This window comes from Polypterus senegalus, chromosome 3 (genome assembly GCF_016835505.1).
Source record: "Polypterus senegalus isolate Bchr_013 chromosome 3, ASM1683550v1, whole genome shotgun sequence".
Lineage (NCBI taxonomy): Eukaryota > Metazoa > Chordata > Cladistia > Polypteriformes > Polypteridae > Polypterus > Polypterus senegalus.
This window is the reverse complement of record NC_053156.1, coordinates 269098942-269126416: the sequence shown is the minus strand read 5'-3', so window position 1 is coordinate 269126416 and position 27475 is coordinate 269098942. Positions and strand designations below refer to the sequence as shown.

The following is a 27475-nucleotide window of genomic DNA, read 5'->3' as shown; positions in this document are numbered from 1 at the left end:
GTAAAGATGTCAGTCAACATTACACTGCTCAGTAGCTTTGGCTCTCTTGACCTGAATTTTTTATATGCTCTCATTAGGTTCACGTTAAATGCAAAAGCAGCTGTTGTTGTCATGTCTGTTTGTTCCCATGGAACATCTCAGTACATTTATTCTTTAAAGAGTATTTCCCATAAATGTTCAAATTCTGCTGAGATATATCACAGAGTGTGCTGTACACATTTTTATAATTAAAAAAAAAAAACGCTATTCAAAAAGGATTGGCAAATTTTCGAAATTGTCTTAAAACAGTGAACTATTCTGTGAGACCTCAATTACAGAAAAATGAACTGTTTCAAATTTACCTTATGAGAGGCGATTTAATGATATATGTTTATACCTGTCTCTTAGATCAAGAAAATGAATAAATTAAAATCTCCAAGCTTGAAAGCCATTATGTGTATTTAACTAAAGGCCATGTCACATTACACAACTTTTCCAGGCATTTTCAGACACGCAGTCTTAGTGAGGGGAGTGTGTTCCCGCGGTGTGTTCCCATGACAGTCAGTTGTGTAGTATGACATAGCCAACGATTCAGTCCAAACAATCTGCAGCTCACCCAAGTCAAGATCAAACAGGATTGATTTCATCTTATGTTGTAGGGATGGGCGCTGTGTGCACAAGTGTCCACATGGAAGTACAATGCATATAATGCAGCAACAAGGAATCAGGAACGCAGGTGTTTTGGACCTTGCAAACAGAAGAGAGGCTTCTCTGTCTGATGTCTCATATTTTACATACCATGACAGAATGGAAAAATGAAAAATTGCCTGAGATTGTGGTTGAACTCATCATAATTGTAAAACCTTGGAATAGCACCAGCACTGCTTGGCAGTACCTAACTGGCCGTTATTAGCAAGCATGTGATTCTTTAGAAGTGTGAAACTGTGCTGGAGTGTAATTTGACACCCCCAGCGACTTCTAGTCACATAAAAAGACATACTCAGGATCCGAGATCTCCAAGTGCAATCCCTTGTGTATATCACACTGCAAAGCCTCCAACTAGATGTTGTGTAAGGGGACATCTGCTTAAGTCTTCTTAAGAGGAGTGAAAGTTACATTAGCTATACATTTCCTAACTTGTTTTTTTTATTTTTTTTGGATTGTTCTACCTCTAATTCAGTTAGGTTCCAGTAGAAAGCAGTTTGAACCAAAAATGCAGTTCAAACCTCTTTTCTGTTCCATTTCACAAATATACTTGTATAACAGTATAAATGTTCAGATGACATTTTATCTTGAAAATCAATCAATCTTAAGCAGATACATCCATCCATTATCCAACCCGCTATATCCCAACTTCAGGGTCACGGGGGTCTGCTGGAGCCAATCCCAGCCAACACAGGGCACAAGGCAGGAACCAATCCTGGGCAGGGTGCCAACTCACCGCAGGACACACACAAACACACCCACACACCAAGCGCACACTAGGGCCAATTTAGAATCGCCAATCCACCTAACCTGCATGTCTTTGGATTGTGGGAGGAAACCGGAGCGCCCGGAGGGAACCCACGGGGAAAAGACACGGGGAGAACATGCAAACTCCACGCAGGGAGGACCCGGGAAGCGAACTCGGGTCTCCTAACCGCGAGGCAGCAGCGATACCACTGCACCACTGTGCCGCCCTAACCAGATACAGTACATAATATTTCAACAATATCTGAATGAACAAAACATCACATTACAATTACAATTACATCAACATTCACCCACTCACTTCCTGAACCTGCACAGTTCAATTCAAAGCCGCAAGGTTCCTGGCAGCATTGGGTGTAAAGTTAGGGACCAACCTCGGAAAAGGTGGTAATCAATTGTGGGGCACACTATCTCACATTGTGCCAATACAGAGTTACCAATTAACCTGGCAAACATGTCTTTCAGATGTGAGAGGAAAAAAATGGAGTAACCTGGAGAAAAGATAATATGGACACAAAAAGAGTAACCAGACCAGGATTCAAAAGTACACTTGTGGAGAGAGCTGCCTAATGTGACCTATATGGGGAGTAACATAGAATATATTACTGATAATGGTAAAACTCACTCCACGAGGCCACGTTTGGATACAATTTCACATCCTATTAATGTTTACTCCTGGCCTAAATGTGACAATGCTTGAAAAGCAGAGAATAAAATAAAAAAAAATTAAATTGCATGACCGACTACAATGAATTGTGTGAAGGAATCCATTATTATTTTAAATAGAATATAAACTGCTTCATGATGTAAAATTTAAAAAGGCTTGAGACAAAACCTGACAGAACTTGTTGAGGATGTACTTCTTCATTAGATTTTCATGCACATTCTCCTACTACAATTCTACCAAGAAGATATAAACATATTTATTACACATACAGTTCTCTAGCTAGATTCTGCCTGAGTGTTTCTCACCTGAGCTGTTGTGTTAGGAGGCTCATTATCACTGTCAGGTGACAGCTCTTAATGATGCCTGGCTCTGCTGCCCCTATGCTGTCAAAGCAGTACTGCCTTTGAATGACACGCTTAAAGAGCCTGCGGAGCATCAAGCAGATCTGGGCAGGTAGGGAGATGACAAGCGATCTCCATAATGCGAGATAAGCAGCCAGCCTGGTGAAAAGCAGTGCTTACATTTGCACAGCTCAAGGGACAGATGAAAATATATGGTGTATAATGGAGTGGAATAACAGCATTCAATTTCTTCTACCCACACAACTCTTTTGACCAACGTAACTTTCAAATTACAAGAGGCAAACACACTTGTTTACATAAACATACCCGATATTGTTGATGCTCTCATTTCAAGACACCGTGGCAGCTGCTTGCAATAACATTATAAAGTAAACCTCAGTGTGTTTAGGCTGTTTTTGGAAACAAAGAACAAAAAAAAAAGCATAATAACATTTTATGCTATATTTAACGCTACAATATCACCAGTATTAATTAGGGTCTAAAATGGGCAATATGACCTCCTATATTGAAAATGCTTCTTTATGGCCAGCTTTAGTCAAGTGACGCTGGAAGCTAGAAAACAAGTCAGGAAGGCACAATGAACACACACAAACACACACACACACACATTATGAAACTCAATACTATCAGATGATTAGCCACTCACTGTGCTTCATTCATCTTTTCAGAAAAGTTGTTGTCCTGCCAAAAAATAACTGTACTACATAAACTACTTACAGTATTTATATTAATAAAAGAGACTACAAATTCCATGTGCTTTACAGAGGGAAGTTGTGTTTTGGGTTTCTGTCATTCATTTAGGAATTTCTTGTCTAATCCGTGTCTTATATGCGCAAGAAAGCACGTAATCCTGAGGTGTAAAATGAGAACCGTTTCAGCTATCCAAAGAACAATTGAAACAGCAATTATTTTAATAAACATGATGCCAATTTTGACATTCTTACAGTATATACACACGAAACAAGCGGGACTGGCTTGACATACGGCAGGTAATATAGTTCTAATGCTACTATCAAAGACTTTCGCTCTTTCTTCTTTTACATTTTTGGCTTTATCATTAAAATGAGCAATTTTTATTTGTAATGAGAACTGGTGCTGCAGCTTTGCCGGCACATTAAATGGATTCTTAAAACAAAAGTGCTACATTAATGGGCTTTATGTTAAAAATGTTTTCTTTTTGATTAACAGCATTGCTTGTCTAATGTGAACCGTCAACTACATTAAAGAGTATCACAAAGTCATTTCACTGCTAGAACTGAAAACATTTTTGGTGTGAAAGCAGATTTAGTTTGGCTCTTGTCAGGTCTCATTTTACAGGGTAGCTGGAATGCTAAAAAACCTGTTCATTCACGCCTTTTATAACTCAATATCTTGCCCGCAGGCTCCAACTTTCTAAACATTGGTAATTACAGTAATCATTAAGTAGGAATTACACAGCTCCACAATGACTTCTTTGTGAATTTACCATTGCTGAACGATACTGCAGTGATGGGTAGGCCCACAGTGATATCTAATGGAATCCTGCTTTTTCTCATTAAGCAGAATCTTTGTAAAGAGAAGAAAGTACAGTATCTTCAGGATGTAGAAAAGAAAAAGATATTCAGTTTGGTGATGAATGGTCCAAAAAAGCTGCTGAAAAGACTTTACATGGACATGTGGAAGACGATTGCATTCCCAGGTTCCTTGAACGGGCTTCCAAAACACAAATACAATTCCACAGCACACACTTTGTGATAATTTAATGAAAATGTGTGCGACAGTTCTCCATGTTCACTAAACATTAAAAAAACAGTCTTATCTGATGCACTCCTCTTCAGAGAGCCAGTCTAACTCTTCATTGCCTGTCTCCTCAATTTCAGGCAGGTCACGCCAAAGCAGCAGTTTTAGACCTAAAACAAGAACCGTTAGTAATTGAGGACACATTTTCTTGAACACACAATAAGATTATTTAAGTATAAAGAAGAACAAAATATATGCATTATAGTCAGTTACTGAATGACTTAATTAATATTTTAGAAAATCATTTTACTTGGTGTCCATTTTTTCAAAGTTAAATTTACATGCATGGCTTTTACTTACCAAATATATTTTCAGTGAAGCTTATTCTTCGTTTTTCTTCTTACAACATGAGGGAAATTGAAATTGATTTGATACTTTAATACTCTCACTCAGGTATAAAATATTCATAAGCCATCCATTTATATATTTATATATATTTAAACTTCAATTTTTCTTTAATCAGCGAGTAGTGAAACATTTGACTACGTCAATTTTCATGTACTAAGTACAAACATGAAAGATTTGATTTGACTCAAAGTGATATACATTGTTAAAAGATAAAGAAATATTTGGTCAGCTTGAATTCTAAAAAGACAGGATCATAACAGTGAGTTTATGCCACATGAGACTGGCAATAATTAATTGACCAAATTAGTTTGAAAAGATGGCATGTCAGGTAGAAATGAGCCTACTTGAGTAGTGAAAGAATTGGTTTTAAACTAAAAAGCGACCAAGGGCTCCCAGTGTGGCCTGTATCAGGCCATTTCCCTGCATTTTCTTTAAATGTCTATTTGTTCCAAGGTAAGAAGACAGAAGTTTCAAGGTTAGGTAGATATACTCACTATCCATGGCACTAGAGAGTGGCATCATGCCATGCACATGCTACATACAGTATGTGAACATTTCACTGTACTTTAAGCGACGATAGTGACTGTAAGAGCCAAATCTTAATGGTAAATTTACCTTAGGTTTTTGTTTCATGTGAATAGAATCTTGTTTTCACATAGATAATTTAAGATTCTGCTACCCCACCATAAGCTAACAAGTTAACAGAATGTTTTTAATGTTCAGCTATATCCCTGTGTGACAACAGAATGCTCTCAGACTGCAGTTAAGACGGCCAGAAAGGCATTAACAGCATATAGTTTTCTGACCGAATATACAAATATCAAGTGTAGGTCTTAGTGTATGCGAGAATACATAGAAACTTTAAGAAATGTAACCTGGACACTTAGCCTTGACAAAACATAATGGACAAAAAGGTTTTTTTTTGCGTGTGTGTGTGTGTGTGTGTGTGTGTAATATCACCCTTTATTTTTTGTGTGAATAGTTTGCTTTGAATTTCACTAAAACATTCAAAACAAAGACACTTGGACTGTGGAGTTTTTTTTTTTTTGTACACAAATCATACTAGCTACTGAAAGCCTTTCTGGTAGTTTACTTTTAAACTATCTGGAAACCCCTTAAAAAAAAAAAAAAAAAAAAAAAGACACACAGCTGAAGTGACACTATAAACTTATACAGGTTCTTTGAAAACAAGTTTGGCAGTCGTACTCAACATAAAATAATAAAATACAACAATATGATATTTTAGCATAAGTTTCAGTAAAACTAAAATTACAACAATTAAAAAAAGTCTATTCAATCAGCAAACTCATATATCGCCGAAACAAATAAGCCAAATAAAACACTGCTATATGACATTAAATAAAAAACAATCGTCTGCTCCAGCAAATGGTGGTAAATGGTGTAATTGGGTAAAACAATGCATTTTTGATTTCTGTGGAAGTACCTTGGCAACAATAAAAAAAAAAAACACACACACACACACACAGAATGGCTTTCAATAAATTTGCTTTACTTTATTTAATAAAGGTATGATTTCACCTAAGCAAGCCACTATTTCTTTTTTAATGCAGTTACTGTAGGTGCAATAAGGTCCATTACTTCAAATGGACTTTTACACAGTTGCACATTAATAATGAAACAAAAGCAGTCCAAATGAATACAAAAAAATTAGTATTTTAGCTAAAGAATTAATCCAAAAAGATTTTGAACTCACAGGTGGACAGTACAATTATTCAAATATTTCTAGACCTGGGAAAGTTACTTGTTTTAGGTCAAACTAAGTTAGCAAGAAGGTTATGGTTCACTGTTTCGAGCAGTAGCCACCAAGTCACTTATTGGCTCTTTTCCGAGTGTAAAGCACTCTGTAAAGAAAATTTTCATTAAATATTTTATATTGTCACATACATGCACCTGGGGACCACCTCACTGGCTCACCTGAGGTAAGCAATACCATTACAGGACAAGGGGGGAGAGCCTAGTGCTAACCGTTTCTTCTCACCTATCGCTGTTCAAGAAGATGGCCAGTGAGGGCACTTATCCCACGCCCCTTTCAGTTGCAGTTCCTGTGTGATGCTTCAGTCAAACCTTTTCCAGTGTTGGAAATCTGTTTTTGGGCTATTGCTGCCAACATTTTAGTTGTGCCACTGTGCATGCATTTTTCGTTTTGTATTTATTGATTAAAAGAGCATCACCACATTGGTGCCCCAACTGTTATGTGTAGACTCTAGTGTTTTGTCAGATGACTACAATATCTATTAAGTAATATACATACATATAATAAATACACACATATACAATTTGATACCTTACAGCCCAGGTTTTTTTTCCCCCTGAAACATGAATATCACTTTTATATCCATGTATAAACTTCAGACAGGCCAAAACAAAGTAAATGCTGATGCAGAGTCATTTGCTCAATTGGCATCAAACTGCCTGATAATTCAGATAAACAAAGACCAAAAATGCTTACCTGATGAATCAAGTCTGTTGATGGCAAACACAGCCCTCGTGTGAAACATCCAGAAATGTCCATTGTTGCAGGACATAAGGCATGGTTTGCAGGGTACTACGACATGATAGCCAACAATATTGCCACTGAAACAAGACAGAAACCAGGATGTTGACATTGTGTAAAATTTAATAAACAGATCATCCTTATAATAATGCAATGTTAAAAAAAGAAAACATTCCATGCAACATGTACAGTATATGGAAAAAAAACAGCTTTAATAAAACATCACATTTATTCAATGACTAGGTCTTCATTAAATAAGTACATTTATGATTTTGAGGCAATATGTTAAAAACCAGGAACTATTCACCCATTAATTTTCTTAACTCATATATTTAAAGTTAGAAATTTAGGGAGGTATGCATTTCTCTGAAGCACCGAGTACAATGGCATGCCAGTCCATTTCAGGACAATCACATGCACAGTTACCTGTAAATCTAACACGTACATCTTTAGGATCCATTTTCATACTGCGTCCACTATGTTAATATTTAGAAAGACATAAAAAAAAATTTACCATTTCAGGCATGCAATGTCCTTTAGTTTGCATCTGCAGGATTCTGTACAGTAACAGCTGGACACAAAGTCTATGGTGCTTAAAAGAAGAAAAGGAGAAACACTTTATATACTACAAAGTAACAATACAACAGTTACACAGTCCAAACCAAGACATTGTGTGAAACAATATTAGAAAATCTAACACATTAAATGAAAATAGCGAGAGTATTTTTTCTGCAAGTGTATTTTTCACAAAAATGCAAAACGCCTTAATGAATCCCTAAGTATTAATTGTGCAATACCTGTCAAAACAATTTGGGACTGATAAAGGCATTTTTTTCATTTTTGGCTAAAGCTGTAATAATGCCTAATGAAATATATGATGATGCTATGATAATACTTCTGTACAAGGTCAAAACAGAAGCTGAAAACTCTTTCACATTTTAATTTTGTATTTAAGCTTAGGTGAGTTTACAAACAGCATTGCCATGGTGGCAAACATGAATACCTTTGTACATTAGGGAAGGCAAGTGAGCAACCTAAAATAAATCCAGCATATACAAGAATATGTCCAAACCATAGTTCTGAACAGTGCTAAAAGCATCAAAACTAACACACGCAGTTAAACATCATTGATAAGGACTCCTTAACCTACTGTTTCAGCAGTGATCCATCCACTATTGAACCAGCTTAATCCAATACAAGTCCACAATAGCTGGAGCCTATCCAACAGTATCAGACACAAATTCATCATAGGGTACTCACACAGAGCTAGTTGACTCGTACCTATTAACCCAATACACAGAACTTGCGTAAATGTGATATCAAGAATGGGAGAAAATGCAAAAAGCAGATAAGACGATACCCTGGCAACATTCAGCTCCAGTGTTTTGAAGATTTGAGCCAACAGCACTAACCACTACACCACCACCATATCAAATGCAAACTGAAGGAAGCGCAAAATGTTACTGATGAAAGAATTAAGCCAAGAAGAAGTTACAGTCTTATAGGTAACAATGGGATTAATTACATGTATTTACTGCAATTCCAAATAAATATAAAATGAGATCATGATGTTAGGACACAACTTTCAATTCAGTGTGCCAAAGATAAAAGTCAGTCACTCAACCCTTAAGTTCCCAATCTGAATATTCTCCAAAGTAGAGCTGTGCTCTGGTAGCATGTCCAGTTCAAGCAGAAGCAGAGACAAAACATAGCCAGGATGGAGTCCTACACCGACATCAAAGTAGTTCAGCTTAAAATACAAAATATGGATACTACTTTACTTAGTAAATAACTGTATAACTCTGCCCTAAAGCACTGCATTCCATAGAAAGCCCAAGCACCAGGAATCATTCTGCCAGTCCAAAAAAAAAAAAAAACCTGTAGACAACATTAAAATTCCCGTGATAGCTTAAATAACCATGCATGGAAAACAGGTGGACACCACGTCACAAACAAGACAGAATGCACACCGTTCCTTCTGGTTCACAGGATGGACCACTAGCCAGAGTATTTATTCCAAAGCAGGTATTCCCACCACTGAAGGAATGTTATCTATCTGTAATTGAAGTACATCATCAGGTACCCCTTTTCAAAACTGGGATCATGGCCATCATTTTTGAATGCAAGTACAGAACTACTGATAAAACCATTCTTACAAAAATAAGAGAGTGTCAGCCCTGTTGGCTAAGATAGTATTACCTTACCTGTTAGGGGGGATGTCAGTTGAATACAATTCCACTTCATTGTCAGCCAGAAGCACGGCTTTCATTCCTCTTGTGCATAGGATATTTTCACAAAATTTGCAAAAAATGAGTGAAACACATTTGTTTTTAAAATCTGGTGAAGGCATAGTTTCTAAACTATCCAGGTGTTCATACACAATCTGAAAATAATAAGATAGACAATAAAAAGAAATGGCAGGTAATCTGTAAGATGTACAGAAAAATAACATCTGTCCCTGTCATATTGAGATATCGCTCTCTCTATATCTTGTCACACACGCGTGTTTAGGAGTCAACTAAAGCGCTCGAATACATGTAATTCCATGCCGGACCAGGGGGTGGCGAAGTGCATTAATTCTCTCTCTCGATCTCTTACAGACCATTCTAGGGAAATCCCGCCCGGCTCTGGGGCAGCCAACGACGTCACTTCCGGTTCTGATGACATCATTTCCTTTAATGGTCATTAAAGCCGCCATCTTGATAATACTGAGGCAGTTCTGTTTTGGACTGTATATGTTCCAACATCTATCTGCTTTTAACAAGAGAACTACTTAACAGATTTGGATCAGGTTTTTTTTCCATAATTTGCTTGAACATTTCAGTTGATTTTGTGATCTCTTTCACTATGTTGTGTATCATAGTTTGCTTGCAATACCGATTTGTGTGAATCCGAGAGAGATGCAGAGGGGCGAAGTGTGGTGGGGCGGGCCCTACTCACTCATGCGCCAGCCCTGCGGCGTATCTTACATCAATTTAGCTAGCAAATGACAGAACTACTTTAAGGATTTAGATCGGGGTTTTTGTCTATTAATTTGCTTGAACATTCTGCTTGCTTTTTGCAACTTCTCTCATTGCGCTAAGAGTCATAGTTCGCTTGCAGGAGTGATATATTTACGCATATTCGAGACAGAGGTTGCAGGCCAAGGGGAGGAGGAAGCGGGATGTCAGAAGTGGGGAGTCGGTCTACCTCTGTTTTGGAGCGTAACTTGCCTCCGCTTAGCTAGCGATACCTTTTTGTTTATTGATTTTTAAAGTTTGTCCTGTTTTACTACTACGCGGGAATGGCTAGTTATATATAAATAGATAAAAGGAATATTACTGCCTTACCAAGATTTGTGACCAGATCTCTAATTTTACTGATTCACTAGTGGAGGTCAAATGTAAGGCAATTCTATCCTCTTTAGGCAAACATATTTCATATGTACACCAAGATATTTCACAACACAGGTGGTAAAACTTCCAAACACAGCATATTTCACTTTTTGACAACATAAAATAATGTCACATTAAAAAATTATTTTAAGTGTCAGTGCTTGGAAATAAAAATGGCACAAAGACTACAATTTCAGTGAAGGACTTATTTTGCGAAATTTGGGAAAATAAATAATAAGAGTATGATATATAGCGAATGTACTGTAGGTGTAAAAGTTGAACTGTTTGCCACTAAATCCTTACTCGTCTCTAACACAGTAGATCTGCGGAAATGCCAGAGGTTATTGTCTTGCCTGTGGTCTTTGCATATTATAGTGCCATTTCATCTGGAATTGAAAAGAAGCCATATCACAGGGCTGGAACAAAATGACAAATTTTCACAAAAACACACTTTCTTTTCATTCATGCATTCTATTTCAAACCAGCCTATTCCAACACAGGGTTGCATGGTTTAGCCATAATAAACATAAAAAATAAATTGTAATAGTAAAGGTTGCAAATGTGCTGAAAAGAGGTGACTTAAGATGGGCAAGAAATAAACTGGTATGCCTCAAAACTGAAACATTACTACATTAAAAAATGAAAAAGTGTACTAATATGAATTACCAGCAAAAAGAGAATTTTAGCAGTGCACAACAGTGAATGAGCCATCAGAAATAACAGCAGACCTGTGTGGGGAATAATGAACATGTATATGAGCCTTATACTGAAGAATAGTGAAATATAATGGGAATGAAAGGTAACAAATAATAGTGGTTGGTTTTAAGTGAAGGAAGGAGAAAATGGTTATTGACTTTTAAAGGTGTACTTTATACAACAGAGAATGTGTTCATCCCTAAATGAAGAAGCAAAACAAAATATAAAAGTACTCCCCAATGGATGTGTAGGAGGTTATACAATACCAACATAATAAAAAATACTCCAGCATCAACTTGCAAGCATAGGAAAATGACAGTTGATCACAATGCTAGAAAGAGTGAAATGCTTTTACAGATGAAGATCCCAGGAAATGAGCAAGTCAAACATTTCAGGATTTTAACAACTGAACTTTGAAGGATGAGGTAAAATGTACAAAGAACAGTAAATGAAAAATAAAATATATTCAATAGGAAACAGCAAAGGGTGGCACATTGGTAGCTCTGCTGCTTTGTGACAAGCAGTCTTGGATTCACAACCTGGATGCTGCCTGTGTGGAGTTTGCTTATTCTTCCTGATTCCATTTGGGCTTCCTCCAAAAGTCCAGAGACATGCAGATTAGGCGAACTGAAATTAGTAAATGGGCCCGGTTGCTTGTTTATGTGAGTGTGTTCACCTTGCAATGGACTGGTGTCCTGTCCAGGGATTCTTCCAGCTTAGCACCCAGTACTTGCTGGGATAGGCTTCAGTTTCCCTACAACCCTGCTCAGGTTAAGCAGGTTTGAAGATATGTGGATGAAAATATGAAATGCATTGAATTGAATTTTTTAAGTTTTCATCAGAAAAGAAATTTGGAAAGCTCTCAGCACCTACAGGAAATATTAAAATACAAAACAAGGGAATATATGTCTATATATCTAAATAAATATGTCTATATTTTTAAATAAACTGAGGTTTCTTCATATTACTCTCTCTCATATTGTTAGTTTTTCTTAATTGACATGAGACAGATAAAACCACCCTGGTTATATGCACATCTTATATATATCATATATAAACTGCTCAAAAAAATTAAAGGAACACTTTGAAAACACATCAGATCTCAATGGGAAAAAGAAATCCTCCTGGATATCTATACTGATATAGACTGGGTAATGTGTTAGGAATGAAAGGATGCCACATCGTTTGATGGAAATGAAAATGATCAACCTACAGAGCCCTGAATTCAAAGACGCCCCAAAAATCAGAGTGAAAAAATTATGTGGCAGGCTAGTCCATTTTGCCAAAATTTAATTGCAGCAACTCAAAATTGTACGCAGCACTTTGTATGGCCCCTGTGTTCTTGTATACATTCCTGACAACATCGGTGCATGCTTCTAATGAGATGACAGATGGTGTTGTGGGGGATCTCCTCACAGATCTGGACCAGGGCATCACTGAGCTCCTGGACAGTCTGAGGTGCAACCTAGTGGCATTGGATGGACCAAAACATAATGTCCCAGAGGTGTTCTATTGGATTTAGGTCAGGAAAGTGTGGTGGCCAGTCAATGGTATCAATTCCTTCATCCTCCAGGAACTGCCTGCATACTCTCACCACATGAGGCCAGGAATTGTCGTGCACCAGGAGCCACTGTACCAGCATAGGGTCTGACAATGGGTCCAAGGATTTCATCCTGATACCTAATGGCAGCCAAGGTGCCTTTGTCAAGCCTAAAGCGGTCTGTGTGACCCTCCATGGATATGCCTCCCCAGACAATCATTAACCCACCACCAAACTGCTCATGCTGAATGATGTTACAGGCAGCATAATGTTCTCCATGGCTTCTCCAGACCCTTTCACTTCTGTCACGTGCTCAGGGTGAACCTGCTCTCATCTGTAAAAAGCACAGGGCACCAGTGGTGCATCTGCCAATTCTGGTATTCTATGGCGAATGCCAATCGAGTTGCATGCTGCTGGGCAGTGAGCTCAGGGCCCATTAGAGGACATGGGGCCCTTGGGTCACCCTCATGAAGTCTTTCTGGTTGTTTGGTCAGAGACATTCACACCAGTGGCCTGCTGGAGGTCATTTTGTAGGGCTCTGGCAGTGCTCATCCTGTTCCTCCTTGCCCAAAGGAGCAGATACTGGTCCTGCTGATGGGTTATGGACCTTCTATGGCCCTCTCCAGCTCTCCTAGAGTAACTGCTTGTCTCCTAGAATCTCCTCCATGCCCTTGAGACTGTGCAGGGAGACACAGCAAACCTTCTGGCAATGACACGTATTGATGTGCCATCCTGGAGAAGTTGGACTACCTGTGCAACCTCTGTAGGGTCCAGGTATCACCTCATGCTACCAGTAGTGACACTGACTGTAGCCAAATGCAAAACTAGAGAAGAAACAGTCAGAAAAGATGAGGAGGGAAAAATGTCAGTGGCCTCCACCTGTTAAACCATTCCTGTTTTGGGGTCATCTCATTGTTGCCCCTCTAGTGCATCTGTTGTTAATTTCATTAACACTACAGCATGCTGAAACTGATTCACAACCCCCTCTGCTACTTAACTGACCAGATTAATATCCCATAAGTTTCATTGACTTTATGCTATACTCTGATTAAAAAGTGTTCCTTTAACTCTTTTGAGCAGTATATATACATATATTAATATATTATATATACATATATATATACATATATATATATACATATACATATACATATACATATATATATATATGCGCCATTTTTCTGTTTATTCTGTTAAATTTATACTGACTGTAATTCATCTTTCATGTTATATTACTGCACACTACATTGGGCTGATATGCTTATGAAGAAACTGAAACCTGAAAAGTACAGAGAGAGAGAGAGAAGTACTACTAAGATAAAGCAACAAAATCAAACAGATCTCTGGGACAAGTTTACATTTATGCAAAAAGTGTTCAATGATACTAAGGATTAGAGGCCTATAAACTTTATTTTTTGGAGGCCATTCCAAACCAAGAAAATTCCCAAAGAGTGGGAACTAATTTACAACTACCTGTTATATATACTATATGAATAAAAAGGGGAGAGCTCTGATTTTACAAGTATCATGGATGCAATTATTACCAGACATGTTAGAGAAACACATATCATTAGCAAACAGTCAACAGGAGTCTATATACAGTAAGGAATATTGTGTTTCGCTGATATACTAGCATTTTATGAGAAGCAAAAAAAGCAAGTGCTATTATATAAACCACACAGCCGATGGTTAAATGCTCGTCTCCAACTCACTGTGTGACCCTGAGCAAGTCACTAAATCTGCTTGTGATCCAATAGTAAAATACTGTACATGCTCACAAACAGCTTTTTTTTGAAGAGATATGTTTTTAACAGTTGTTTTTGTCCAACAAGCACAATTGTTTTCTTTCCTCCTTCTCCTCTCTTCCTCTCCAGGTGAGCTTTGTTTGGAGTATTGTGAAATTTTCTAGTTGCCACACTACAAGAAACATAAAGCAACACTTGAAGCTGTGCAGAAGAGAGCAACCAGATATACGCCAGGACTTACTGATATGTCTTACTCCAACAGACACATAGAATAAAAAAGATCAGGGGACTGTGTTGGGACCTAATCCAGGTCTTCAGAAATTCTCATTGATAAATTAGATCCAACAGAATTCTTCCAACTAAACAGTGAATCACATGCTCAATGAGATTAAATTAAAGTGAAGTGCATTTAGGACTAAAGCCAGAAAGTACTTCTTTATGCAAAGAGTTGTAGGTATCTGGGACAAACTATTGAGACATGTAGATGAAGCTATAACCCTAACAACCTTTAAGAAGTATCTGGATGAGATACTGACACAGCTTTGCTATTAGCTAAACAAACAAGCTTGACAGACTAAATGCTCTCCTCTCATTGGTCAAATTTCATATGCATTTCACTCCCGCCTCTGACTCATCTGGCTAGGACAGAGGAGCTTCTTTTAGCTTGGACCCCAGAGTGCAATGATGTTGCATCCACGGAGCACTTCCGGATCAGAAAGAATGTCATGAGAACAGAGGAGCCTCCCTCAAGTGGCACACCAGGACCCCAGCAGTACTGTCTGTCCGAACTACAGTTACCATGCTGTCTTGCAGGTATCCAGATAGGAGTGCCATTAGAGGGATGCTGCCACATCTTTCATGGTCATTAAAGCTTACACCAACTTTGCACAAGTGGCTAATTACATCCTTGAGGCTAAAAATAATCAATTTAATATCTATATATCCCATACAGGGATATATGTGTTGCTGCTTACCAATCAATGCTGCTGGTATTGACTCCAATCTCTGTGACACTACACTGGCCTAAATCAATTAAGAAAATGGTTAGAAAGAAGAAACAAAGAGGTACACCACGGCCAGCCCAATAGTGACTAATGTCCAAGCACCACCCTAAACCAGGCCTTTTGCTAGTTAAATTTTCTTTTGACCTACCTGTTACCTAGTGCAGGGTAAAGTTGTTATGCAGTGCAGTTTTGTTAAGGACTGTAATTTTTGATTGTTAACATGGAGTTAGCATGAAGAGACTCCAGAGTGTTCTGGATTACTTAATAAAGAGGACTGCGTAGCACTCAACAAGTTTTCCTTTGTTAAAGATGTTGTTGGCCCTTCATACAACAGAAAGTGATGCGGTCAATATAAGAACTGTTATATCCAAATGCGAGTTCATGGCTCTCCAAGTGGAGAGGTTTAAGTAACTCCAGGTCTTGTTTACAACCAAGGATAAGGGAGAATATTTGCTTAACAAACATATTGGTGTAGCAGTAACACTCATACTCGGGACTCTTTACCAGAGAGTGGTGTTAAAATGAATGTAAACCCATTAGATGAACCTCTTGAATTCCATGCCAATCTACTCTTCAGCTCTTTTATGGTTGTGGCCTTCAGCTTATGACTGCTGGAACCAGGCTGACGGTACAAGCCAGCAAACCAAGGCTTATCCATTGTATGTGTGAGTCTCTGTCTTACTTTGTCTCAGTCTGAAGAGAGGTTTAGTTCAGCAACTGATGATTATCCCACTGTGGGCTAAGATAGATAGATAGATAGATAGATAGATAGATAGATAGATAGATAGATAGATAGATACTTTATTAATCCCAATACTTTATTAATCACAAAATGTCACTAATTCCTTAGGATTTAGAGGAACCAGGCAAAAGGGTCTGGGCATCAAGCCAGGATAACTTGTTGGTGCATTCCACAGGTGTACCACGAACAGACTAGTAGAAGAAACTGGGCCAAACCCAAGTCAGGCTGTAAAAATCTCTCAGGAGGGCTTGGAACATCTAGAATTTCGCTAGTATTCTGAGATTACTGCTCAGCCTTGTACCACCACAAAACTCACAAGTAAAATTAAAAGGAATTTGATATACGCAATTCACTCTAACTAGCAAAACCCTAGGCTACAAGTACAGAACTATAATAAAATCGTATAAAGATAATGATTTCAAGCGGGAAACAAGCACGATCAGCAAAGGTAGCTGGGCTGTAATTTAAACTTGCAGACCTTTCATATACAACATGATGGTCACACTGTCTTAAAAGAACCCGAAGCTCAAATAGAGGGAAGCAGCACCGATCTTCATTTACAGTCACTTCAAAGTGTATTAGAATTGAAAGGTACCTACACAAAGCGATTCAAAAACACTGATTATTTGTAAGGTGTGCAGATACCCGAAACATATCACCTACAATATATTATCGGTAAATAATGTACTGAAATACACAATACTCCTTTGTTAATAGTCATAACGTCAGTTTATAGTAATTCTAATATGTCCGAGCCGATCGCCAATCTATTATAATTACTATTGGCGTTATCTGAAAACCAAGAATAGCCATGTAAATTACCTACCATACGCTAAGAGAGCACTGTAGAATCTGTACTTATATTTGTAGGCAGACCCAAGATTATCTTTGGCTACGATGTCCAGTCTCACCTTCGGCGCTCTGACACTCTCCACTTTCTCTTTTTGGTTGCCAGAGAGTATACTTCAGTTTATTTCCTTCGATAGAAACTTCCTTAAACAAATTCAAATCGAGGCGTCTCCATCCTCCATTGGATGCTTGTTGAGGACGCCTACAACTGATTGGCGGTTAGAAAACCAACTCCTTTGGCGCAATTGGGGCAAAAACACTTTTAATCAAATTCCAGCAGCCAATGCAACTGGTTAGATCTTCACCAATAGCGTTACCGTCCAATCATATTTTTGCATGCAAATAAGGACCGTTATTTGCCCCTACAGAATCTTTACTGATTGGTCGTTTTTACTGAAGTCCTGTTTATTGCTAGATAAGCACAGTCTTTCTTATCGTCATTGCATTTTTTTACATCTTGTTGGCAAAAATCACATCCCAGTAATAATATTTTGTTGACAGCCGAATAGATACTTTATAGACTGCCCTTTTCCGTCTTCTTCGAATTCTGATTAGATATGGTCGCCATCAATAGTGCGTCAAATGACCAATGAATATGGGAATTTAGTTTGGTAGTCCCAGGGAAAGGGCGGTAGTTAACGCCCCTATCCACCCCCTAAAGCATTTGGAGAAATGCGAAGAAAAGTTTTACCGTGAAAGTGGAGAATTAGGGACGATGGCTTGACGTTTCTGCGGATTATACAGTATTCTAGTATGGCAAATGGAAACGGGTATTCAAGGTAAATATACATTTTCAACATGTACCAACATTATGAATTGGAGTTAAAATGAAAAGAAAGCAACCCGCGCTGCCTGCTGACTTTATTTCTTCACGCTGTGGAAGTTGATTCACTGAGTGCGCTTCATGTTTCGTGAGGTGTGAGAGAAGCTGCCGATCTGCAGTCGGATACAATGGGAGAAACTGGACCTAGCGTGTGATTCGCAAGCGTCGGCATTCCACAGATTCCTTTAAAGCGGATCATAAAATGGTTTTTTAACTACAGCTTGTGACCAGTTTACGCTTTATAAAAGCATTAATGGAAGTTGGACGCATCTTTATTTTGTCACTTTGTACCATATGTTGAAAAGAAACGTCATGAAACAAAGTGGTGAAGCACTTTTAATTCCTCGTGGAAGGACTTTAGTTTTTATTCTGCTTTTTTTGTAGAAGAGTTGTGCAACATGCGCTTCCAGTGTGACCGGACACTGGCACAAACGGCCAACTCTGTAAGGTCTGTTAGAAGACGCAACATAAAAAGCTGGATCCGCGGGATACTTGTAGGTTGGCTTCAAATGTTAAAGTGATGCTGTTTTTTAGTTTTGCAGTAGAGATTTTGATTAGATTTCTTTTCGTATTCTCGGGTAATCTTACTTCCCCCAGCAAGAATGTGCTTTAATTCACGTTCAAAAATGTCTTTTCGTTAATAAGGAAAACGCATTCACTATCGGGGCATGCCTTTGTGTATTTTTCAAGAAACTAAATACTGCTAGTTTCCAGGATTGTAAAATGATACCGCGACCTTTTTTTTTTTTTTAATTCTTGCCTCTTCTTTGTTGGCAATACCTTTTGTATATTCTTTTCTCTTTTTTCTGAGAGAGTAGCGCCTTGTCCGTTTCCTACTGCTGTGTCCTGTAGGCAGCAGCGCTTTTGATGTTACCGGAGCGCTCACGACTCCCCTCCCGCAGAGAACCACTGCATCGCGGGACAGATACGCTTTGGGGCTGCGAATCACGCTTCGCTCATTCAAGAGAGGAAATAGCGACTGGGTGTAGGCTGGAGGCTATAACAAATACGGCCAAGGTACATTTTTGGAGATGAATTTTTTGAAGTACCCCTGCTGAAACTTTGAGGCGCTCTCCTCTCAAATGGTGTGGACACGCTGCTAACTGGAGCACCTCGATTTGGCGTTCTGTTCCTGCCGCTGGAAAAGCCGCGGATTAGGGAGTCTGTAATACAATCCGCCGGCACTGCCCGTGCACCTAGTGATCTGTTTCACTAGTGTAAACAACTGACCAAGGTTTTGTCATTAAAGGCGCTAGATTAAAGGAATCGGTGCGTCTCACCAGGAACATTTGTGAGATTTGTGGTTCAGATTGTGTCTTTAGAACCGAACAAAATCAGGAGAAACCTGCTTTCGGTGTTGTTATAGGATTAGAGATTATTCTTTTTGAAATTTTTATCCTCCATTATTATTATCAGCGGCAATCTTTCTCCACAAACTCCACACGTCATCTTTTTTTTTATCAAATTTTTATGTTTGAGTCAAACAGATAAATGCTGTGGTCATAACTCGCCTTTCTTAGCTTGGGGTCATCACTAAGGTTAAACCACTTCTAGCTTTTAATGATCTGCGAACGCTTGTTCTTGCCTTTGTTTCATCCCATTTGGGCTAATGTAATTCCCTTTTTGCTGGTGTTTGCCACATATCTCAGTTCCGACAACAACTAATTCAAAATACAGCTACCAAAGACTTGACCAGCAGAAAAAAAATCACTTTTCTCTTTAATGTTTTTCCTATGAAATACAGGTTGGATTTTATGATTTGATCGTTTGTGTTCAAAGCCTTCCATGGGTCTGCTCCAGCCTGACTCCACTCATCCACCAGGTCTCTTAGGTCTTATAATCAAGCACGTGCCTTTAGTGTACAATCTTAGAAATAAATGTGCCAAAGTGGTTCTTCAGAGTAGTGCCACAAGGGAACCATTTTTGGCCTCCAAAAGAACCATCCAGGTGAGCGTTAAACAAAGAATCGTAATTTATTTCAATCAATAGCAGGCTCCATAGATAGTCATGGATAAATGATAACTGATTTGTTAAATGCCAGTGGGTTCTTGATTTTAATAGGACCCTTGCCTGCATACAATAACACGGGCTATGTTCCATTCTTTTTGATTTGTTAGTATCCTGCTAGGTAGTCTACTATACATAAGATTTTTTTTTTCCATACAGAACAAATTTCACAAACCATGAACTCTTTCTACAACAAAATGGTTCTTTGTCAAGCAGCGGTTACCTGGGGGACCCACACAAACCAATAAAGTGCAATTAGGGAACTATTATTTTTAAGAGTGTAGTGTGTCCTCGGCTGTACACCAGTCAGCTCTTTTTAATAAGCTTCCATAACTGATACTATAAAATCACAGTTAAAAACATACTTTTATGCACTTGCTTTTAGGTTGCATTAACTGTCTAGCTCTAACTTTAATGAACTTTTAGTTGTTTTAAAAGTTCTATATAAATACGATTTATAAGGTGGATAATATGAGGACGGGCAGCACGGTGGCGCAGTGGTAGCGCTGCTGCCTCGCAGTTAGGAGACCCAGGTTCGCTTCCCGGGTCCTCCCTGCGTGGAGTTTGCATGTTCTCCCCGTATCTGCGTGGGTTTCCTCCGGGTACTCCGGTTTCCTCCCACGGTCCAAAGACATGCAGGTTAGGTGGATTGGCGACTCTAAATTGGCCCTAGTGGGTGTGTTTGTGTGTGTCCTGCGGTGGGTTGGCACCCTGCCCAGGATTAGTTCCTGCCTTGTGCCCTGTGTTGGCTGGGATTGGCTCCAGCAGACCCCCATAACCCTGTGGTTGGATAATGGATGGATAATATGAGGAAATTATTTATATGAATTAAACTGCTGTGTTTGGTGAAGGGATGTAATATTAAGGACTTGATCACTGTAGGCATTTGGATCAGTACTTTTTCTAGTTATATGCGTGCCCGTGTTTAGAGGCGGAATTTGATGCTTTCTGTGGCTGAGTTGCTACTAGGGTTATACAGAAAAAATGATGATTTAAGTAGTGAAAAGGTGGATTTGTTAGTGTAAAGCTCAACTGGACATTGACCTGACCAGTGTGACAAGGCACACACCTTTGGATTATATGGTAATAAAGACCAATGTCACTATGGTATGGACATCCTTCATTCAGACAACTGTTAGTGCCATCAAAAGCAGGTTGACATATGTGTCTTAGAAACAAGGTTTAAAAAAGAATATATATATAAAGCTAAATTTAACATTATGACAAACGAAAAACCACAAATCTTGTTTCACAGGGTAGACTGAGTTATTTTGGCCTGTTTGTAACAATTAAGCAGTAAAAAAAAAAAAAAGTTTCCGTTGACCTTAACTGGGGAGCGAGGGAAGGAGAGGCAGAGTTTTTATATATATATATATATATATATATATATATAAGCTTAATTTATAGTTTCATAAAATAGATTTGCGTGATATACAGTATGTATGTGTATACATAGGTGTATTTATATATTTAATATGTGAGGAGTTTTGCACCGCATCCTGGAGTCCAACCCAGAACTAAGTGCTGATTATCCCAGCTAGCAACAAACAAGTTATTTTAGCTTGCTGAGTTAAAGGAAAGTTTCTGTGTCCTGGGAATACAGTCATTCTTATACGTGGGTGACGTCAGCTTACCACTCGGGTTACTGTTTGTATGGAAGTATCTACAAAAGGGATAAATGAAAGGGGGGGCAGAAATTGGTTTATTTTACTGGTATGGAACTTCTGTTCAACTCATCTTCTTCCTCATGAAATAGTACATAATATTGTCAAACCTGCTTAGTCCATTTCAGGGCCATGGGGTACCAGAGCACATCCCAGTGGCACTAAGTACACACCTCGTCCTAACGGGCATATATTTGGGGTTTTTGGAAAACCCACACAGACATAAGAAGGTGCAAACTCCAAACGGAGAATAAGCGGGTATATTTTGAACCCAGAATGTTAGGTCAGTGCCCGACAGTGAATCCTAGTCATTAATGTGACTTAAAACATTTTTGATACAAGTAGTTCCTTTTCTTTTTCTTTTTTCCAAATGAAGCATAGGTAGGTGAAGTGACTTGTTCCTGGTCACAGGGTGACACTAGGGGGATTTGAACTGCCGATTTGAGTCCATAGCCTTAACCACTGCGCTACACTGCCTTCAAAGATTGAAGCTATGTTGCATCTATGTAAATTAAACATACATTTTCTTTGAGCGAGAACATCAGTTTTTCTTACTCCTGGTTCATGAAATGAATACATTTGACCTTAGTAGTTTTTTGTCTTTTTCCTAGAAAGAGCAATATTGAGTATAATACTGCTGTTAAAACAGATGGCAGAGGTTGTAGAGTTGGGTCATCCATGGGTGTTGTCTCTTGAGGAGAGTGGGTCTAAGTTTGGGTTCTATCATGAATGTAACTTACGTTTGCGCAAAGAGACCCCCAGCATGGTTGGCGACAGTGTGAGACGAACCCAGTTTAATGTACATATGCTAGACGCAGCAGTAGCTGGTATAATTAGTGTACAATTGGACTTCTTTGGGGTTTGATCTCTCTTTCACATTAGGCTAGGCTGAACCAGCAGAAAATAAGATATTGAATGGGATAGACTTAAGTGTAAAGAGGTTTCTGTTTTTAAGTCTGATGAGGTTTATCCTCTGTTCAAAAGTATGGAAGTAAATATGTAGCAGGATGCATATGGAGACACTTGACTTGCTCAGAGATGTGTGTGAACAGTTCTCGTAATGAACTTAGCATTTAATTCAGACCCCAAAATAATATGAATGTACCTATTGATGCATTTCTTATAATGATGTGTATTAAATTGTCAGTATATTACACCAGTTTTTGGCAGTGGTTTTGATGTTGTTATAATGGTAATGGTGTGATGGAAATATATTTAGATGGTGCTATTTTTGCCCATTTGAAGTTTGGAGGAGGTTTGAGGTAGTTTCTTACATCCATTACTTGAACCTCCTTAATTTAACATAAGCTCCATGGGGAGCTTGTGTTTAACCAAGCAACAAATAGCGTAACTGACGATGGAATGCCAGTCTATTACAGGGCACAAGCACACCAAACAGCCATAACATTAAAACCACTGACGGGTGAAGTGAATCACATTGATTATCTCATTTAAAGGATCTGAGTGACTTTTGACAATAGCCAAATTGTGATGGCTAGACAGCAAGGTCAGAGCATTTCCAAAAATGGTGGGTCTGGTGGGGGTGTTCCCAGTATACAGTGGCTGGTACCTACCAGAATAGTCCAAGGAAGAACTGCTGATGAACCTGGCTCATTGATGCACATGGGGAGTGAAAGCTAGCTCATTTGCTTTGATCCTAAAGGCTCAAAATCTCTTTTAACTCAAATTGCTGAAAAACTTAATGGTGGCCATGAGAGAGAGATTTCAGAACACACATTGTATCACATGTTTCTGTATTTGGGGCTTCATAGCCATGCACATGTCAAAATGTTAATGCTAGGTCCTGCCCACCACCAAAAGCAACTACAAGGGGCACGTGAGCATCAGAACTGGTCCATGGAGCTTTTGAAGATGGTGTCCGGGCCTGATGAATCACGATTTCTTTTAGATCACGTGGATGGCAGGGTGCGTGTGCGTTGCTTACCTAGCAAAGAGATGTCTGCACACTGGACTATGGGAAGAAGGCAAAGCTGCAGAGGCAGCGTGATGCTCTGGTCAGTGTTGTTCTAACATTCATGTAGCTGTTACTTTGACATGTACCACCTACCTAAACATTCTTGTAGACCATGTACACACCTTCATGGCAACAGTATTTTCTGATGGCAGTGGTCTCTTCTGGCAGAGTAATGTACCCTGACATACTGCAAAAATTGTTATGGAACGGGTTGAGGAACATGACAAATACAGAAGTGTTGACTTGACCACCAGATTCCCCAGATCTCAATCCAGTTGAGCATATGTGGGATGTGCTGGAAAAAAAGCTCTGATCCATGGAGGCAACACAGCACAACATACAGGGTTTAAAGGATCTGCTACTAACGTCTTCGTGCCAGATAGCACAGGATGGTTACAGAGATTTTGTGGAGTACATGCCTTGATGGATTAAAGTTATTTTTGGTGGCATGAACGGTGCTCTACGCAATGTTAGGCAGGTGGTTTTAATGTTGTGGCTGACTGGTGTTATTGGCGTTGGTAATTATTGTACTGTATAGTCCTCATTTATTAACTACTGTTTTTGCACAGCTTTTATTGAAATTCGGGAAGTGTTGCTTTCATTATTAGTTCCTAATTTTCTAAAGTGTGTCTCTTCCATTTGACTGTGGAGGAGTTCCTATTGTTATGATGGCAATGGTTTTATTTAGATGGTGGTATGATTGCCCATTTGTATGTGTTGTACTATAGGTGATGTCCTTCTACTCATTGATTTATTTATTTAATTTTTTTCCCCAGAACCTACCACATCTAATGATAAAGCCATGGAGGGCCAGTGCCTGTGTCAGTGACTCAAGGTACAAGGCAAGGGCCCACCTCAGATGAACATCCATTACAGGGCACACCCCCATCTTAATGCAACTAAGACAATATTTTAAGCTAATAATGATAACTGCAATGCTGATTCAGGCATTGGCACAGACACTTGTTTTATTTTGTACATTGTATCAAGTGATGGTGTATGTGGTTTTGATAGCTGGTGTCCTAGATGTTGCAGGATGAGGTTGCCAGTATTTTAGGAGGGTTTGCTTTGCCTGTTCTATGAGTCCTTATTGTTGCTGACGCCTGTTAAATGAGTATCATTAACGATGACAGGCCAGATTCCAGCAGTGATGGCGCAGATGCCTCGATTGTATTAAAGATGCTGCCTTTTTGTTATCGGTTAATTTTTTTTTTTTTGCATCATTATTTTCGCAGTGACGGGTGCGGATCCCTTACATGCTGGATGTAATCGAATTGCCTTCCTGGCTTCAGGGACATGTATTGCGTTACGCGGTACGACGGCCTCGAGCATTTTTGTAGTTCCCTTTCCCGTGTCAAAGATTATTTATGGTTGTTTGTAATTTCCTAAAGCTGTGCGGAGTGGACGTAATAAAAAGCCTTTTCCTTGTGTCATTTGTAGGAGGAAGTCGTATCCCTGCTCGTTGCTGTCCAGTCTAGTCGTCTAAGGAGAAGATCGCAAGACCTGTGGATGCCTAGGGGAGTTCGGGTGCCGGCAAATCATAGCACCTCTCTCTGTCTCTCTCTTTTTCTCATCCTTCCTTTCCAGCCCCCTCCTTGCCTGGCTCTTTCCCTCCCCTATCTCTCGCGCGCCCTCGCTCGCGCTCTCTCTCTCTCTCTCTCTTCCCCGCCCAGATCCGTCGCTGGCCTCACACACGCCTGTCTGCACGCTATTCATCCAGCGGTACGCGTCCTCCTCGGCGGCCGGATCGGCTGATGGCATCACCGCGGTGACAGCCCGCTCTCCCGCTGCGGATTTCCCTGCTTCCTTCTTCTCCTGCCTTTTTTCTGTGTTTCCTACTTCGTCAGTGACACCTTGCCATCCCTCTCATAGTCTTATTTGCTGTGCTTCAAAACCCAAATGCAATCATGACCTCCCCGGCAAAATTCCGAAAAGACAAGGAGATCATTGCTGAATATGAAACTCAAGTCAAAGGTAGGCAGCTTTTTTATTTTTATTGTTATTTTTTCTCTCATGTGTATTTTGTATGCATCTTGCCATGTCTCTGTTGCATTTACGGTTTATCTGTCTGTTTTGTGAATTAGACCGCCAAGAAGGCAGCTTGGGATTCTTGTGTTCCAATTTCCTAGAGCCTTTTCTGTTGCTCCAATTCAGTTTTCTACTGAATATTGCATATGTGAATGTGCAGCTCCCTCAGTAGCACAAGTTTACCGCACTAGCAGTCCCAGGTTAATTGGCATCCAACAGTGATGTAGCCCTGGCAGCTAGACATCATTTTTTTTCTTTTAGATGTTGGCACAGAGTTGCTGTACTGCCTTAATATTGCTAAAAAAAAACCCTTTCAAGATTTGGTGCATTGCTGGGTTTATATTGATGCCCTGAGGCTAGATCTCTATTCACCTGTGTTATCTGTGTGCAGGACACTGATCCACTTTTTAAAAAAAGTTGCCATGCAGTCATGCGTGCAAGAGTGCCGACTCTGTCCGGATGGTGATGCTTTTGCAAGGGATCTCTTTGTCCCCTTCATGGCATGGATTGCCACACCCACCTCTAAGCCAAATGTGATTTGGGTTGAACTAGATACCAGGATTATGAGTTGATGTGCTCTGTAGCTGAATTCCCTGGTCACTTTTTCCTAACCTGGAGTGCACCTTACCCCCCACCTGCCCCCAGCTGTCAAAATGTGTGTTAGTTATAGATCGCTGCTTCAAACAGAATTCAGAGAATGTATTGAGTGCCTTTTTGTCCTTAGCTCTCTCCTTTCCAGAGCAGATTGATTATATCTGATTTTCTCACTGTGAGAATACATGTTTGGCGCTGTTGTGCTATAACACATCATTACTTTTCTTTTTTTTTCTTAACAGCCAGTTCCTTGTGTATGTTATTAACTAAAATTTGTTCTATTTATTTTATTCATTACTGAATGCTTGCTGGCTTTATGGATTATTTGTTATGGCGCATTTTTGAAGCTGCATGAAGTGATTCATTTATTTTTTTAAGGCAATTGTATTTAATCAGTATTTTTTTTCCCCAAGATCAGTTTTGTAATTGGTGACATGGTGGTGCAGTGATTAGCACTGTGGCCTCAGCTGTAGGAGATTGGTTTCATTTCAAAGCCAGACCAAGTCGCTATCTGTGTGCAGTTTCCACATCCTGCCAATGTATGGATGAATTTTCTTCACGTGCTTCTCTGTTCTAGCTACATCCAAGAGTGTGTGTGTGTTAAATTGATTTCTGACTGTACTGTATATTGGCCCAGTATGAGATAATGTGTGTGTGTGTGTGTGTTTGTGTGTGTGTGAACGCACATATATGCATGAATGACAGCATATTCAAGGTTGATCTCTGTTTTGCACTTGTATTTCTGCTTCCCTTGCATCCCTGTATTACCTTTCTTGCAGTGAGTCACCAAATGTCATGCATCTTATTCTTATTTATACTTAATCTTCTAACCTTGCTTTATGTTCAGCACTTATTCGCCATCTTGCTGTCATACACCATCCAAATTTTTTTGCACAACTGGCTTAACATTTCCCTTCAGCATCAGATAGAATGTTTTATAAGTCAGAATTTGGAGCCGTGTTTTCTATGCACTGCTTCCCTTTACTTCTACCTCTGAGCCACTTTCTGCATCCACGTTTAATGTGTTACTTAAGTCCCGAATCTTACTACTTTAAGTAAAAAAAAAAATAAATAAAATAATAAAAATTCACTTAAGACCTTAACTTGTTACGTTTACATTTATTATATCAGAATTGGTCATCCTTTTTACACATTCATTTCCAATAAAGGTTGAATTTGCATCCAGTAAATCCTGATATAAATGCATTGTTGCATACGCTCTGTGTGTGTGTGTGTGTGTTTACCTTTATACAGATATAGAATATAGATATGGATATATACAGTATAAGCACAGTATGTAGTACTGTAGCTGTC

General features: G+C 39.1%; 2 protein-coding genes across 7 annotated transcripts in view; one reads left to right on the top strand and one right to left on the bottom strand.

The window, feature by feature from the left end:
- Positions 1–1614: 1614 nt before the first annotated feature.
- On the bottom strand, positions 1615–17238 carry fam72a (family with sequence similarity 72 member A). Its single transcript, XM_039749163.1, has 5 exons — positions 17048–17238; positions 9325–9503; positions 7635–7712; positions 7076–7200; positions 1615–4367 (listed from the first exon to the last, which is right to left on the bottom strand). The coding sequence occupies exons 1-5, from the start codon at positions 17048–17050 to the stop codon at positions 4273–4275; spliced, it is 480 nt and encodes a 159-aa protein (XP_039605097.1). The 5' UTR covers positions 17051–17238; the 3' UTR covers positions 1615–4272.
- A 314-nt stretch (positions 17239–17552) lies between these two features.
- Positions 17553–27475, top strand: part of srgap2 (SLIT-ROBO Rho GTPase activating protein 2) — a 196336-nt gene continuing 186413 nt past the window's right edge. For 2 of the 6 annotated variants that reach the window (XM_039749161.1, XM_039749158.1), the window contains exons 1-2: positions 17553–17849; positions 24980–25513. In XM_039749161.1, coding sequence (XP_039605095.1) covers positions 25447–25513 — 67 coding nt within the window. In that variant the 5' untranslated portion in view covers positions 17553–17849; positions 24980–25446. Of the gene's footprint in view, positions 17850–24592; positions 24853–24979; positions 25514–27475 lie in introns of those variants that run through there. The other 4 variants (XM_039749156.1, XM_039749154.1, XM_039749159.1 and 1 more) reach the window with 3 other exon arrangements.

Bases quoted from the DNA above. Each gene is read 5' to 3' on its own strand.
- fam72a (XM_039749163.1), bottom strand. The intron at 7,713-9,324 runs GTAAGGTAATAC...TCTTCTTTTAAG, and splicing joins ACTGACATCCCCCCTAACAG to CACCATAGACTTTGTGTCCA. The intron at 4,368-7,075 runs GTAAGCATTTTT...TTCTTGTTTTAG, and splicing joins CAACAGACTTGATTCATCAG to GTCTAAAACTGCTGCTTTGG.